Here is a 16,248-nt window from a genome sequence, read left to right as displayed (position 1 = left end):
TGCTGTTCCTCGGTGCGGGTCGTGCGTCGTGCTCACCCGTGTATAGAGTCGGGGGTCTGTAGCGCAGCTCCGCGGGAGTATAGCCTGGGCTGTACCGGACCTCCTGGTCCGGTAGAGTACTGTGCTGTCTTCGGGCGTGGTTCTCCTCCTCTTCCTCTTCGTCTTCAGTTAGGTCATCCAGTGCTTGTAGTCTCTGGTTTAGCCTCTCCACAGGATATGCTGCTCCTTCCCGGTTGCTAGGTCTCGCTTGGACCGGTGGGGGGAGGTGGTCTGTGGGGGGTATAGACCTCGTCTGTTGGTCAAGTTCAGGGTTGTTTACTCGGCTAGGGGATGCCGCCCTGGAGGTGTGTCTAGACGAGTTCCTGGAGCCTCTGGCGGAGGGAGAGGGTGTTGTCCGTCTGATCAGCTGTTCTATTAGTTGCGACTGCTGTCTGTCGCGCGCTGCGTCCCGTTGAGCACCGGCTCGTTCTCGGGCCACATTCTCTTCCATCTGAATGCGTCTTATTTCTAGACGTATCTGCTCGTGTTCGCTTCGCTGCTGGATCTGCAGTCGGTCGCGTTCAGCAGCGGCGTTCAGGCTGATGAGGAAGGCCTGCTGTAGGGTCCTCTCTGCCTCGCTGGGAGAAGGCGGTTGTATAGGGGAGCCTTCCCTCGGGGTACTCCTTGCGGAGCCTTGGAGCTCTATCTCCACGGTGCTCTCCCCGTCTTCTTCCGTGCCGAGTTCTCTCTCGGTAGCGTTGTATTCCTCCCGGGACTCATCGGGGACTACTTCTTCAGTACTGGCGGGATGTGAAGTCATGTCTGGTTCCCACTGGTCCCCACCGTGAACTTGGTCAGTTACATTAGAGCCCGTAGGGGGCTCTATGGTCGGGGTAGTCTGGGCGTTGGGGTTAGACATACTTTTACTTTCTAGTTTTACCGCGTTTACTGTTAGTAGAAGACTAGGTTGTTGACTGACAGCGTAAGCCTCTAAGTACTGAGGGAGCCGTCGTTCGCGCTGCGGGCGTTGGTTAGGAGGATCGTTTCGTGGAGTGTTCATCATAGGCCATTTCAATATTAATAACACTATATTAATATTACACTAATTACCCTCCGGCTCGAAGGACCAATTGTAACTGAGGGGTACAATTCCCTGACTGTATTACTAGATATGATACTTACTACCACTACCTTTGTACTTAATATTCGGCCACCCAGTACACGGCATAAATATATTATCATGAACACTCTCACGTAGATGAAACGGATCCAACACAAATGTACGAATTAGAAACAGGTCTTTATTTCTACACAGCGATGGTGTGTAGAATAAGCACTTAATCACTTAATTACATTTATGAATTGAAATAGTATGCACTTTTATGGCAAGGAGTATTCGTCGGTATATCAATAGAGAATGTCCAATCTCTGAAGGCGCAGGTGGTAAATATACGACCTGGAATAGTTAAGGAATAACAGCAATGATACTTTAATGATTATACTAGATACACTAGAGGGGGTTAATCCAGTCGCTTGTAAGCCGACAGGAGTAGGAGGGGGGGGGGGGTAGAATCCGGCTGCCTCGTCCGGCCAAGGGTATCCCAGGTGAACCCACTGTAGTGCCGTTCAATGCGCCGGCGATCCTTGGACCACAGATGAAAGCAGGTGGACTCTTTGTGGGCCGGCTCTCTCCGGTCCACGGGGGAGAGACGTGAAGCGACCTCGTCTTGCAGGGCGTCTCCTCACCTTGCGTCCTCTCCAGGGGGGGGGGTTCCAACACACGGCAGTGTCGGGGGTCTTTATCCATGGAATAATCAAAGTATCCAAAGCATAATCCGTGCCTGGGAAGGCGGGCTGTCGTCGGTAGAATAATCCGGTATACAGGTCCACTCGCTCGTCGGCTCTGGGGCTCCTCGGGTGCAGCTTCACGTAGGGTCAACCACCCTGGGTAAGCAGCCAGTTCTCTGCCCGAAACGATGGGGTACTGACTACGGTAGTATTCTCACCGCACGAAGCACTATATATTAACAGACTATTATTAGCTTAATAGACTACGTCCAACTCGACGATATAGTGCCAAATATGACTATTCAAATATTAATATACACGATGTCTCAATACCGATGGTAGGCGAACTTGGCCTTACTCCCACACGTGGCGTCGCGGGGAGGCTTTACGTCTGTGACTCTATTGGAGGGTAAGAAACTGGACTGAAAAGAAAGTCCTACTTTAGTAGCGCAGTATATATACGCACTATGAACAAATAGTCCCATTAGTGGTGCGGTAGCCAAATTCCTACGCGGAACTAGGACTTGTTCGTACATGTCGAGCGGTACGTTTGAACTGGGTCTGAGGGGTATGGCAGCCTGGCACCAAGGTCTCGACCAATAGTAGAATGGAGACTATTATGGGATGTTCAGTAGGCTAGAATGGATATTCAATGCATATTGTACAAGGAATATACAAGGGATATCAGGGAATATTAGAGAATATACAAATACAATTAAATATATATATATAAATAAATATATATATTCGGTTTAATCTGGCCCTTCACAACAATTACATTATTGCTCACTATTACACACTGTTACACTTACACAATCACACAGTTAAACATGGGGGCATGGTTAACCTAAACCAATGAAAGTAGTAGTCTGTACTGAGTTCATTGACACCTCCCATAAGTCTCATGAGGTATGAAAGCATCTTTGTCCTGAATTTCCCCAAGGGGATTAATAAAGGAACACTTTACTTGACTTGACTTGAAAGGGAGTGGGGCTTATTTCAATGAACAATAATGGAAATTAATTCATAAATGTTTTTAATGCATAGGTCCATCAACGACAATAGGTTCACTATGGCTCTGAGCAGTGATCCTCTGTAGTATCGCCCTCTTGTGTTCAAAAGGTGTAACTTTATACTGAATATAATATTTCAATGGACAATGATGGAAATTAATTCAAATAAAATACATTGAGGATTCAGGTCCTTGGCCTGCTGTTAGCCTACTGTCAGCTTTTGTGCAACATTTCATTCACCTCGGCCTGGTAGTTTCCGAGATAAGCTGCAGATAGATAGACAGACAGACAGACACACACAACCAAATGCATAATCCTCCCAAGGCTACCGCCTGGTGGAGATAATAATAAAGGTAAAAATACAAAGGGGTCTAGTGTCAGGGGGCTCCCAGAATAGCTTTACAGTACTTTTATCAACAGAGTTCCAGGTTGATGCCTCCAGAGACCCGGCACACTCGTTATTCTGACTTCATTTTGGATAATGTGAGGGGAAATGTAGGGTTCAGCTCTCACACAAGCTATAAGCTACGTTAGTTTGATTTGATTTAAGATGACGTACAGATGTTGATGTCCGTCTTTTTACTACATGCGCTGCGTGTAACAACCAATTACTGCTGCACTACTGCTCTCTCAGCCCCCAAGAGGTATTATTTTAAAAACGCAATTTCTTTCTCTCTCTTCAGCCATTAGGAGGCACAAGGAATAATCTGAGAGCCCAGTTAAGAGGGAGACACAATTTCGGAGTAACAATGTGGGAGTGCAGTCGATTTTCATCTCTTCATGTAGATTTTCTGATCAGCAATGAAAATTGCACTAAACACAAGGTCTACAGCAGGACTACAACACTCCTACAGCAGGACTACAACAGGCCTACAGCAGGACTACAGCAAGACTATACAGCAGGACTATACAACAGGCCTACAGCAGGACTACAACAGGACTATACAGCAGGACTACAACAGGACTATACAGCAGGACTACAACAGGCCTACAGCAGGACTACAGCAGGACTATACAGCAGGACTATACAGCAGGACTACAACAGGCCTACAGCAGGACTACAACAGGCCTACAGCAGGACTACAGCAGGACTACAACAGGACTACAACAGGACTACAGCAGGACTATACAGCAGGACTACAACAGGCCTACAGCAGGACTACAACAGGACTATACAGCAGGACTATACAACAGGACTACAGCAGGACTACAACAGGACTACAGCAGGACTACAACATGACTACAGCAGGACTACAACATGACTACAGCAGGACTATACAGCAGGACTATACAACAGGACTACAGCAGGACTACAACAGGACTACAACAGGACTACAACAGGACTACAGCAGGACTACAACAGGACTACAGCAGGACTACAACAGGACTACAGCAGGACTACAACAGGACTACAACAGGCCTACAACAGGACTACAACAGGACTACAACAGGACTACAACAGGACTACAGCAGGACTACAACATGACTACAGCAGGACTACAACAGGACTACAGCAGGACTACACAGCAGGACTACACAGCAGGACTATACAGCAGGACTATACAGTAGGACTATACAGCAGGACTACACAGCAGGACTATACAGCAGGAATATACAGCAGGACTACACAGCAGGACTACACAGCAGGACTATACAGCAGGAATATACAGCAGGACTACACAGCAGGACTACACAGCAGGACTACACAGCAGGAATATACAGCAGGACTATACAGCAGGAATATACAGCAGGAATATACAGCAGGACTATACAGCAGGAATATACAGCAGGACTATACAGCAGGACTACACAGCAGGACTATACAGCAGGACTATACAACAGGCCTACAGCAGGACTACAACAGGACTATACAGCAGGACTACAACAGGCCTACAGCAGGACTATACAGCAGGAATATACAGCAGGACTACACAGCAGGACTACACAGCAGGACTACACAGCAGGACTACACAGCAAGACTATAGTAGGACTATACAGCAGGAATATACAGCAGGAATATACAGCAGGACTATACAGCAGGACTATACAGCAGGAATATACAGCAGGACTACACAGCAGGAATATACAGCAGGACTATACAGCAGGACTATGCAGCAGGAATATACAGCAGGACTATACAGCAGGAATATACAGCAGAGGCACAAGGAATAATCTGAGAGCCCAGTTAAGAGGGAGACACAATTTCGGAGTAACAATGTGGGAGTGCAGTCGATTTTCATCTCTTCATGTAGATTTTCTGATCAGCAATGAAAATTGCACTAAACACAAGGTCTACAGCAGGACTACAACACTCCTACAGCAGGACTACAGCAAGACTATACAGCAGGACTATACAACAGGCCTACAGCAGGACTACAACAGGACTATACAGCAGGACTACAACAGGACTATACAGCAGGACTACAACAGGCCTACAGCAGGACTACAGCAGGACTATACAGCAGGACTATACAGCAGGACTACAACAGGCCTACAGCAGGACTACAACAGGCCTACAGCAGGACTACAGCAGGACTACAACAGGACTACAGCAGGACTATACAACAGGACTATACAGCAGGACTACAACAGGCCTACAGCAGGACTACAACAGGACTATACAGCAGGACTATACAACAGGACTACAGCAGGACTACAACATGACTACAGCAGGACTACAACATGACTACAGCAGGACTATACAGCAGGACTATACAACAGGACTACAGCAGGACTACAACAGGACTACAACAGGACTACAACAGGACTACAGCAGGACTACAACAGGACTACAGCAGGACTACAACAGGACTACAACAGGCCTACAACAGGACTACAACAGGACTACAGCAGGACTACAACAGGACTACAGCAGGACTACACAGCAGGACTACACAGCAGGACTATACAGCAGGACTATACAGTAGGACTATACAGCAGGACTACACAGCAGGACTATACAGCAGGACTATACAGTAGGACTATACAGCAGGACTACACAGCAGGACTATACAGCAGGAATATACAGCAGGACTACACAGCAGGACTACACAGCAGGACTATACAGCAGGAATATACAGCAGGACTACACAGCAGGACTACACAGCAGGACTACACAGCAGGAATATACAGCAGGACTATACAGCAGGAATATACAGCAGGAATATACAGCAGGACTATACAGCAGGACTACACAGCAGGACTATACAGCAGGACTATACAACAGGCCTACAGCAGGACTACAACAGGACTATACAGCAGGACTACAACAGGCCTACAGCAGGACTATACAGCAGGAATATACAGCAGGACTACACAGCAGGACTACACAGCAGGACTACACAGCAGGACTACACAGCAAGACTATAGTAGGACTATACAGCAGGAATATAGAGCAGGAATATACAGCAGGACTATACAGCAGGACTATACAGCAGGAATATACAGCAGGACTACACAGCAGGAATATACAGCAGGACTATACAGCAGGACTATACAGCAGGAATATACAGCAGGACTATACAGCAGGAATATACAGCAGGACTACACAGCAGGAATATACAGCAGGATAGCTACAGGCATCCTGCTGCTGGTGGCATGAAAAGAGCACGAAAAAATGAAACAATAATTTTGTAAAAATTGTGTGACGACTAGGGATGGGTACCGAATTCGGTACTTTTGAGGTACCGAACCGAAACACGTCGGTACTACCGAGTATCGATTCAAGTGAGATACAGATTCTTTTTTTTTTTACCTTTTTTCTTTTCATGTCAACGTTCACACGCACAATATATGCTTACCTAGGATTTGACTTGATTAAACAACAAAGCAGTCGGAGCAATGGCAAGCCGAAAACTGTCGAAATTGTAGTTATTTGAAGTTTGGATAATTTTTTTACGACTGAGGTAGGTAAATTAAATTTCTTGAGACTAAAGTACCGAAAAAAGGTACTGTTGGGTACCGGTATCGATTCACAGGTACCGGTACCGTATCGGTTCAAATATGAAAGGTACCCATCCCTAGTGACGACCCCCACTCTACCTGCAAATGGGGAGTCTTCTGACTCAAAGAGCAGGGTGGAGTGGGTAGGTCGTTACCCCAATTTGAAGCACCTGTGCAGTGCAGAGAGCTGCCTGCACACACAGTATATATGTTTCCCATGTCTAACCATTCTCTCTGCTTTCTCCACTCCCAGGCACAGGTTGTACCAACACCCAAGCTGCATCCTTTGACATATTATAGCACTGATACTTACACCAAACACACACCACAGCATACTTACTCACTCATCCACACACTGCACTCACCACTGATTCTAATACAAAACATTTCATTGTTCATGTCCTTATGCTTTTGTTTGTTTAGATAGGTTTAAATAAAAATTATTTTTGTTAAATTGTTATCACGTGTGGACTCCCAAATTGGGGGCTCGTCCGCGATAACAATTTAACAAAAATGATTTTATTTAAACATATCTAAACAAACAAGCATAAGGACAGAACCCTTATCTTTAGGGGGAGGGTGTGACGACCCCCACTCTACCTGAAAATGGGGAGTCTTCTGACTCAAAGAGCAGGGTGGAGTGGGTAGGTCGTTACCCCAATTTGAAGCACCTATATATGTTTCCCATGTCTAACCCTTCTGTCTGCTTTCTCCACTCCCAGGCACAGGTTGTAGGTGCAGATTTCTTGTGGTAGAGATTTGTTACTTTGTTTTGTTTGTTTGTTATTGCTTGTGTTGAGGCTTTGGAGTTTGATACCTGACAGTCTGTGTGTTTTGGGAACCATTAATCCCCGGTTAGGCAAAGAAGGTGGGCGCTTGTGTCCTCTCGGGAGCACGTCTCTGGCTCAGAGGAGTGGCTGTATAACAGGCACTTTTTCTGCCCAGAGAGTTTCAGTGCATTAGTACCCCCTGCATGTAGTGGCACGAAGATTGAGCTTTTGAGGTAGTTAGTTAGTTAAGCCCTGTAGTTAGTCAGGGGGGGAGGTTTCATTTGATCAGACTGTTTGTTTTTTAATGGTATTCACGCTTCATTGTCCCAGCATAGGTTGTTTGTTTTGTAGGCCTGTGTCGTATGGCACTTTGTTTGTGAGTGTGGCTCACTTTGTTAAGGCCAATAGTGCACTATGGCACTTAGTTTTGAGCGGCAGAAGGAACTTCTGCTACTAAAGCACAGACAAGAGTTGGCTTTGCAAGAGGCAGACCACAAACTAGAGTTCGCTTTGGAGGAGATTAAGCAAAAGGCTGAGCTTGCCAAAATAGATCTGCAGCATAGGGAGCTAGATTTATTGCTTTCTCCTCGTCCAACGTTGTCTGTGTTCCCTGTTCCTGTACCTAACATTTCTCTTGTTTCAGGTTTTGGAAGTGGTGATGTGCACGCTGAGTTGCCTGTTGATGGTGTGGACATCAAACTGGGTAACAATCTTGCTGAGGTGCGGGTATGGGCCGAGGGGCCTCTCCCAAGTGTAGTCACCCAAGACTCTCTTAGTCCAGACTCACAAGACTCTCCTAGTCCAGACTCACAAGACTCTCCTAGTCCTAGGTTAGACGACGTATCAAGTGTTGTCATTGAGCATCCAGCCTGTGCAGTGACGCGGGACATGACAGCAACGTGTGATGCGCAGGGGGCTACCCGAGGCGCGGATGTTGAGACTGTTCATATTAGTTTGGTTCTGCCTGACCCACTTCAGTCCATGTCACAGTCTGATTTGGCTACAGAGGTGGAAATTGATCCGGCTTTGGAAACGCTGTTAGATACAGCCATGCCGCTTGGAAGAAATGATGAGACGAATGTTATTGCTCATGTTAGTTTGGTTCTGCCTGGCCCATTGCAGTCCATGTCGCGGACTGATTCGGGTACAGAGCACGACAGTGATCCGGCTTTGAAAGGGCTGTTAGAGACAGCTGTGCCATTTGAAAAGATTATTGAGACAAATGTTGTTGGCAGGAATGCAATAACTTGTGAATATGTGAACCTCTTTGAGCCCACCACCTTTTGCCCATCTAAAGGGGGGGGGGGGGGGAATAATAGGGAATACAATAATGTTTTTCTCTGTTCCACTTCTCCAGTGGCCGTTCCTGAGAAGGGACTGCCATGGCTCCTACTGGCTTCCAGAGAGGTCGCCCAGGAGATCACAGGGTTTAGCCCTAATGACCTGAGGTTTGGTCAGAAAGTTGGTGGTCCCAATGCTGTTCATGATGAGACTATTCAGAGTGAGATGGTTGGGAAGGAGAAAATGAAAATGGAAAAAAGAGAAAGAAAAAGAGAATTGGAAAGAGAAAGAGAAGGGAAAAAAAAGAAGATAAAATCTTTTTATGGTCATTGTGCTGAGATGGAGGATGTTGTTGTGCCCGCAACTTTCCAGCACCTGATGACATGCGTCTGGGCATGGTTGACCATTTAAGTTTACGTCTGGGCATGGTTGACCATTTAAGTTTAAATGCTAGAGCGACCTGATAGGGTTGACTCCATTGTTTTGAAGTACATTTCATCTTTTAACATCCTGTGTTCTTCTCGTCTCGTTTGTTCCCCATTCCCTTCTGTCTCTTGCTCTCTTAAATTTGCTTCTTAGGATCCTATGTTGCAGAGAGCGGAGGCATGAGGGTGAGGGGAAAGGGTGACCGGTCAGCAGGGGTGTTGGAGATGATTTGTGTCTGAAATTGTGTTGCTTGTTTGTGATTTTGAGGTTGTTTATTTGTATATATACCAGGGGAATAAGTTACCCTTAGTTTGTGTATTATCAAAACAAACAAAATACAGCAAAGAGGCCTAAACTCTTAAACCAAGTGGATAATGTAGAATTCCCTATGTGGGGTATCCATGATAATTTGGTTGGAAACACCATTTAGCTCTGTAGATAAAAAATATCCCTTTTTTGACACATGTGTTTGATTATAGACATTTGTATTGGTAGGTGCTGTTGTCTAATGTGTAACCCTTGTTTTGTCTGTTCCCCAATCCTTACTGTCTCCCGCTCTCTTAAATTGCTACTCAGGGCCCTATGTTGCTGAGAGCGGAGGCAGGATGGTGAGGGGAATGGGTGAAGGGTAAACCTATGTTGATTTTGAATTTGGGAAAAAGTGTTATTGTTACATTTGGGATTTGGGTTAGTTTGTTTGTAAAGTAAAATGTAATTTGTTAACAGGGTAGAACCCTTTTCTTTAGGGGGAGGGTGTGACGACCCCCACTCTACCTGCAAATGGGGAGTCTTCTGACTCAAAGAGCAGGGTGGAGTGGGTAGGTCGTTACCCCAATTTGAAGCACCTATATATGTTTACCATGTCTAACCCTTCTGTCTGCTTTCTCCACTCCCAGGCACAGGTTGTACCAACACCCAAGCTGCATCCTTTGACATATTATAGCACTGATACTTACACCAAACACACACCACAGCATACTTACTCACTCATCCACACACTGCACTCACCACTGATTCTAATACAAAACATTTCATTGTTCATGTCCTTATGCTTTTGTTTGTTTAGATAGGTTTAAATAAAATCATTTTGTTAAATTGTTATCACGTGTGGACTCCCCCATTTGTCATAAATTACCTGTTTGTGACAATTGTGAGAATGGGCGTGCAATTGTTTCATAATTTATGATCCCTCAAAATCTGCGCCTCAGAGCGATCATCACATGCAGACTGCGTGTGAGAATTCCAGGTCTCTCTGGTGGGCAGGCCACAAGGAAACCTTCAACAGTGCATCTTGAGCTGTGACAGAGACAGGGTCGTTGGAGGTAGGCTATAGCTTTTGAAAATTAGATTACCAAGGTTTTTTGCATTCTTTCCATTTGTACTTTTTTAACCAAGTGATATGGTTGGAGTCATATTTCTCCAAATAGGACTGTGGTGGTTCAGTTGTTGTGCTGTATGTCTCTGACATGGCTTAATATTATTACTCTGCTCTGGGCTTCATAATATTCTAGAATTGAATTCTAGAGTCATTCAATTATAACATTGAACAATGAGCCTCAGACATGGCAGCCATCCAAGTACAAATCTGCTGTCCCCCAGACCTTTGAGTATAGAGGAAAACAGATTTATTATATCACTGAAGAAAGTGTGTGGCGAGGGGTGGCTGGGTAGCGCAGCGGACTAAGCGCTCGCCTACCACCGCAGAGACACTGGGTTCGAATCCAGCTGTCAGCGGTACCTGCGGCTTGGTCAGTCGTCCCTACTAACACAATTGGCAGTGTTAGCGGGTGGGAAGCCGGTGGGGTATGTATCCTGGTCGTTGTAAACAGCGACTCCTACAGGTCGGTCGAGGTGCCTGCTCAGCGAGGAAGGGAACTAGGGGGAGGTAGTGTGATCCTCCCACGCGTTACACTCCCCCAGTGAGAGTCCTCGCTGTCAGGTGAAAAGAAGCGGCTGGCTGACTCCACATGTATCGGAGGAGGCATGTGATAGTCTTCAACCCTCCCTAGGCCGGCAAGTGGGGGGGAAATGTGCGCAACGACCAGGAAGGGAATTGGCATAACGACTAAATTGGGATGGGAGAGAAATACGGAAAAAAGGGGGAGAAAAAATAGATAAAAAAAATAAAGTGTGTGGCGAAATGAAAATTCTACTTTCAAATGCTCGTCCCCATGCCAGCCAACCCAAAATACACCAAAGCATTGATGGAGTAACAGGAAAACAAACCTGGCAGGCTTCCAAAAGAGCAAACTATTAAACATTCATGAAGCTTCCCTGTCTACATTGACCTTTTTTTCTTGTTTTGAAACCTCTGTCGCCCTTGTAAACAACTAAACATGCATGGGTAATTTGTCCTGTGAATCTAATGATTTATCCTTGATGCTTCAAGTCCAGCAGACACATTAGTCATGAAATGAAAACGAACGAATGATCAGAATGCCTAATGACCCGTAGGTCCTCATCACATTATGTCCTGAAAGTCTCCATCGTCATGGAAACTTGGGTCCTGCTGATTGCCAAGACACACAGGACATTGTTTATCCTCACACTGTTGGCATGACATCACCTCGTGGAGACTGCACAACACAATGCATGACCAGGGCTTGTATTTCTTCAGATCTTCAGAGAGTGGGAGCGCTAATCACCGTATTATTCTTGCTCAGACCACGCTTGCACAGTGCCCATACTGTATGATCTTATACAATATCAAAAGGTCCAACTGATCATAATTCAGCACCTCATCTGAAGCTCTTTGTGATGCTGCATTTGTTTATGGTCAGAGGTGGGAAGCTGGAGGTGGGAAACGACTCATCTCTGAACTTGCGCTCGAGCTACAAAGTCAGATAAACACGGATGCTTGCGCTAAAACCTTTTGGCAATTTTTTCCTCACAATTTGTCTTGCATGAACTCACAAAGACAGTTTGCAATGACATATAGCAATATACTTACTCTTAAAACTAGCTAATAACAACATTAACATTAACAATGTGGGTGGTAGGGGTGGGAATCGCCAGAGACCTCGCGATACGATACTATCGCGATACTTGAGCTGCGATACGATAGTATCGCGATACTCGATATATCGCGAATATTGCGATATATATATATTTTTTTATTTTTATTTTTTTAACTGCAAAGTAAAACTGTCAACATGTTTTATCTAATAAAATAAAGTTCAATCTGTTCATCTCACTTCAATAATTTTTATTGCAGAACATGGTATTTTCTCAAGCAGACAGATGTAAACACTGTAATCTGTGTTGCATGTACCTGACAAACTGAACTGTTTGTATTACAGTCATATTCCAAATGAACTGAATGCACATGTGTGTGTGGACTACTGTACTATTACAGGTATTGAAATGAACAATGCAACTTCCTAAAAATAAAAAAATAAAAAAATATTTTATTTTTATGAATAATTAAATATCGATACTTGGCGTCCCTGTATCGATACAGTATCGCCACGCAAAGTACCGCGATACTACTACGTATATCGATTTTTTCCAACATCCCTAGTGGGTGGCCATGTTGAAATTACGTTAAATTATCACCAGGGGGTTGAGAAATCATACCCAAGTTAAGTTTGCGACTAGGAGCTTTATTTGTTTTGTCCTAGTAGGAAGTCGGAATTCCCGACCTCTGTCTTCTAATCGAATGCAGCATGAACACACGTTCTCTGTGCTGGCTATGTTCACTTGACTTAACTCAGCTGTGGCAAGCTGATGTAACATATCGCCCCCGGTCCTAATGCAGCTGTGTGGTCCGAGACGTGCCCGTGTTTATCCCGGAGATCCACTGTGTACTGTACAACCACCTTTCTGTACAGTTACATGACTGGGGAATTCGTAACAGTGTTTCGTAGAGTTGTTGCCAAGTGCCATATCAAGTGTCCTTGTGATGTTCTGTGCAAGGAACACGATACCGCTTTTAGTCCGACTCCAAACCTCCCTCCAGCTAATTCATCAATACATAATCTGACAGAGGCCTTTAAAAAGATGCAGCACATTCATGCAAAATGTGTCAATGCTTTCCGGAGATATGAATACGTCTGATCACATTCTTGTCAACCGTTGCCATCTCATGTGGTCAGCAAATACATAGCATGAGGCTTTGCATAATTTACTTTTCGACGACACTGTAGCCAAACTAAACGTCACGTCTACATTTTATATACATTCTCAAAATATTAAGACCAACAATCCCTTATCTACTTTCCATTTACATTTACTGTAGCTATACAGTATACAAAGAAAACCAAATCGTTACTTAACAGCATGTGCATACAGTAGTTGCAACATGCAATACAAGTGAGGTTAACGTATACTGTGCTGCTAGTGCAACATTATCCCACAGGCGTTAGGTGTGAACCGGAGCTGGATGGGTTCAAGGTTTGGTGAGATTTAGTGGACCACTATACACACACAGTGAGAGAGCCTCAGAAATGGTGCGTTCAGGAAGTCTGAGTTGGATCTACTGTACATCGAGGTCCAGGTCAGAAGTACCATAAATCGCCCGGGGGGGGGGGGGGGGGGGGGGGGGGGTGGTTGGCCTGGAGAGACTCTGCGGTAAACGAGACGGCATGATTGCGGGGGGATGCAGGGAAACGTTAATAGGGTCGGTTGTGATTTGTCAAACCATCGGTGACAGCTCATATACTTGACTAAAGGGATTCACTGTGGGGCCATCAATCTTCACCGGGGTCATGCGCGCTGTGGTGGCGGGGTGAGAGAGGAGTTATAGAGGCGAGGACGGGAGAGGAGGAGAACCGGAGGCAAGAGGAATGAGGAGGCCGTGCGAGTCAAGTGCGAGGGTGAGAGAGAGGAGCTATAAACAGATCGAGGGAGAGAGAGAGAGAGAGAGAGAGAGAGAGAGAGAGAGAGAGCGAGAGAGAGAGAGAGAGAGAGAGAGAGAGAGAGAGAGGAGCTATAAACAGATCGAGGAGAGGAGAGATAGAGAGAGAGAGAGAGAGAGAGAGAGAGAGAGAGAGAGAGAGAGAGAGAGAGAGAGAGAGAGAGAGAGAGAGAGAGAGAGAAGAAATAAAGAAGATCAAAGCAGCAGGTGTGATGTAGAGAGAGAGAGGTAGAAAGAGAGAGAGAGAGAGAGAGAGAGAGAGAGAGAGAGAGAGAGAGAGAGAGAGAGAGAGAGAGAGAGAGAAGAGCAGAGAGTCGAGGGAAGTGATGTAAAGTAGAACAGACCCCTGAGATGTTGTTTGTAGGTGACTCACCATGTATCGCAGGTCTGTCAAAGCCATTGAGCAGCAGCTTGCTCTCGTACTGCGGCAGCCCCACGTGCTCCAGCCACTCGCCCACCGGCTGGTCCAGGGCTTTACCGCAGGCCCCATCTGCCGAGAGAGGGAAGCGCTTCAGCAGGGAGAAGCCATTCAGCCGGTAGCAGCGGCACTCCGAGGACGACACATGGCATTGCCACATCATCCTCGGCCAGCAGAGGCAGAGCCGGGGGCGCAGCACCAGGCGGGGTGGGGGAGACAGGGTCCAGGCCGGGGGGGGTGGGGGGGACGGGGGTAGGGGAACGGGGTGGGGTGAGGGGCTCCCACGGAACAGGCGAGGACCCCCGGCTAAGTTAAACACAGGAGGAGGGAGGGGGGTGCTGCAGGCCCCCTGCCTGAGCCCTGTGGGGAGGGGGGGGGTAGATAGGCTAATATACACCCACGGTTGTTAGTTTGATAGACTGACAATGTCACGTGAGGGTGCAGGTAGTGCAGAGTAGGGAGCCCATCTCAAGGTTGGTGTAGTTAGTTATGTTGGACTACGAGCCACTATGGCATCTTCCAACACACGGGATTTCACTAAACATTCCTTTAGTGAATGAATGAGCGAAAGAAAAAAAAGAGTGCAAAAACAGTGCCTAACCACTCCAAAACATGGCAATACATTACTACTACAACTACAAATCAATAGATCTGAGAATAATACAGTACATGTTTCAGCCCAACACAAATGGAAATTATTTAGAATGAATTAGTACTAAATCCAACACCCCCCCCCACATTATCTACTCACTTTAAACCCACCACTACAATCCCCCATGGTTAACCAAACATTTTGGGTGTAAAAACAGCAAATACTCCCCAAAATAGATTTGTCACACAACCACATACTTGTAAGGCTCTGGCCGAGTCCCATGGCTTCATTGGTCAACCTCTCTGAGAGCTAGGGCACGGCTCATAGAATGAAGGTAGCAGCATTTCTAAAGTACTGTGGAGGTACTCATCATGTTATCACTGATCATGGAATACACATTTGCTTAAACCATTTTCTGTCCTCACTCCAGAACCACAAGGAGTATTGTCAGGTAGACATATTGCAATCCTACATACAAGAGAAATGTCGACTTAGGATTTCCCAGTGAGCGGGGCTGATTCCAAACTCCTCAGTTCAGAGTAAATCCAATGAAAGGTTCCTTGATAACGCTCCAGGTGAGCCGTCTGCCAGCGGAAAGAGGCTCAGTGTCCTTTGCTGTTGCCAGTGCTCCTGGTGCTGCTGGCGGGCTCGGCTCAGCCTGGGAACACTCATATCATTTCTCAAAGCAGTAATCCAGGCTCACGTCCAGCAGACGGAAGACTTGACTCTTGAAGCTGAGATCTCCGTGGGACCACCGGGGGTAAGCCTCCTCCCTCCCGAAGCAATTAGCCCCCACTTGCCCACCTGGCTCTCCTCCTCGCCGGGTACAGCTAGTGCCGTGCGCCCCTGTGCTCAGTCAGGACAGAGGTTTGCTGCATCCCCTGCCTGTCTAAGAGACACACAGGCAGGCAGACACTGTCACAGCAGCTGCTCCAGGCTCTCACACACAGACACACACACACACTCACACACTACCCCCTCACCGCTCACAGGGCATACCGTCCTGACGCCGGACCAGACCACAGAGCCTCCTCAGTCTCAACGCCCTACCACCGCTGCGTTCTTCTCCCGCATCCACGCAGGGCGACAGTGTCGATGCTCATCCCCTTTCTCGCTCAAGCGAATCCCATGGCTCTCCTCTTTGTCCCTGTGCTCTCTCTCCTCTCTTCTCTCTGTTCTCTCTC

General features: G+C 46.4%; 1 protein-coding gene across 1 annotated transcript in view; it reads right to left on the bottom strand.

Moving 5' to 3' along the window:
• The window catches only part of anks1ab (ankyrin repeat and sterile alpha motif domain containing 1Ab), an 88,369-nt gene that overhangs the window by 42,969 nt on the left and 29,152 nt on the right, over positions 1 to 16,248 (bottom strand). The window contains 2 exon segments of the mRNA XM_084316584.1: positions 14,428 to 14,442; positions 14,444 to 14,544. Of these exon segments, the coding sequence (XP_084172710.1) occupies positions 14,428 to 14,442; positions 14,444 to 14,544 (116 nt within the window).

The sequence above is a fragment of the Notolepis coatsorum genome, assembly GCF_963971535.1.
Source record: "Notolepis coatsorum genome assembly, chromosome: 6".
Taxonomy (NCBI): domain Eukaryota; kingdom Metazoa; phylum Chordata; class Actinopteri; order Aulopiformes; family Paralepididae; genus Notolepis; species Notolepis coatsorum.
This window is presented reverse-complemented; position numbering and strand designations above follow the sequence as displayed.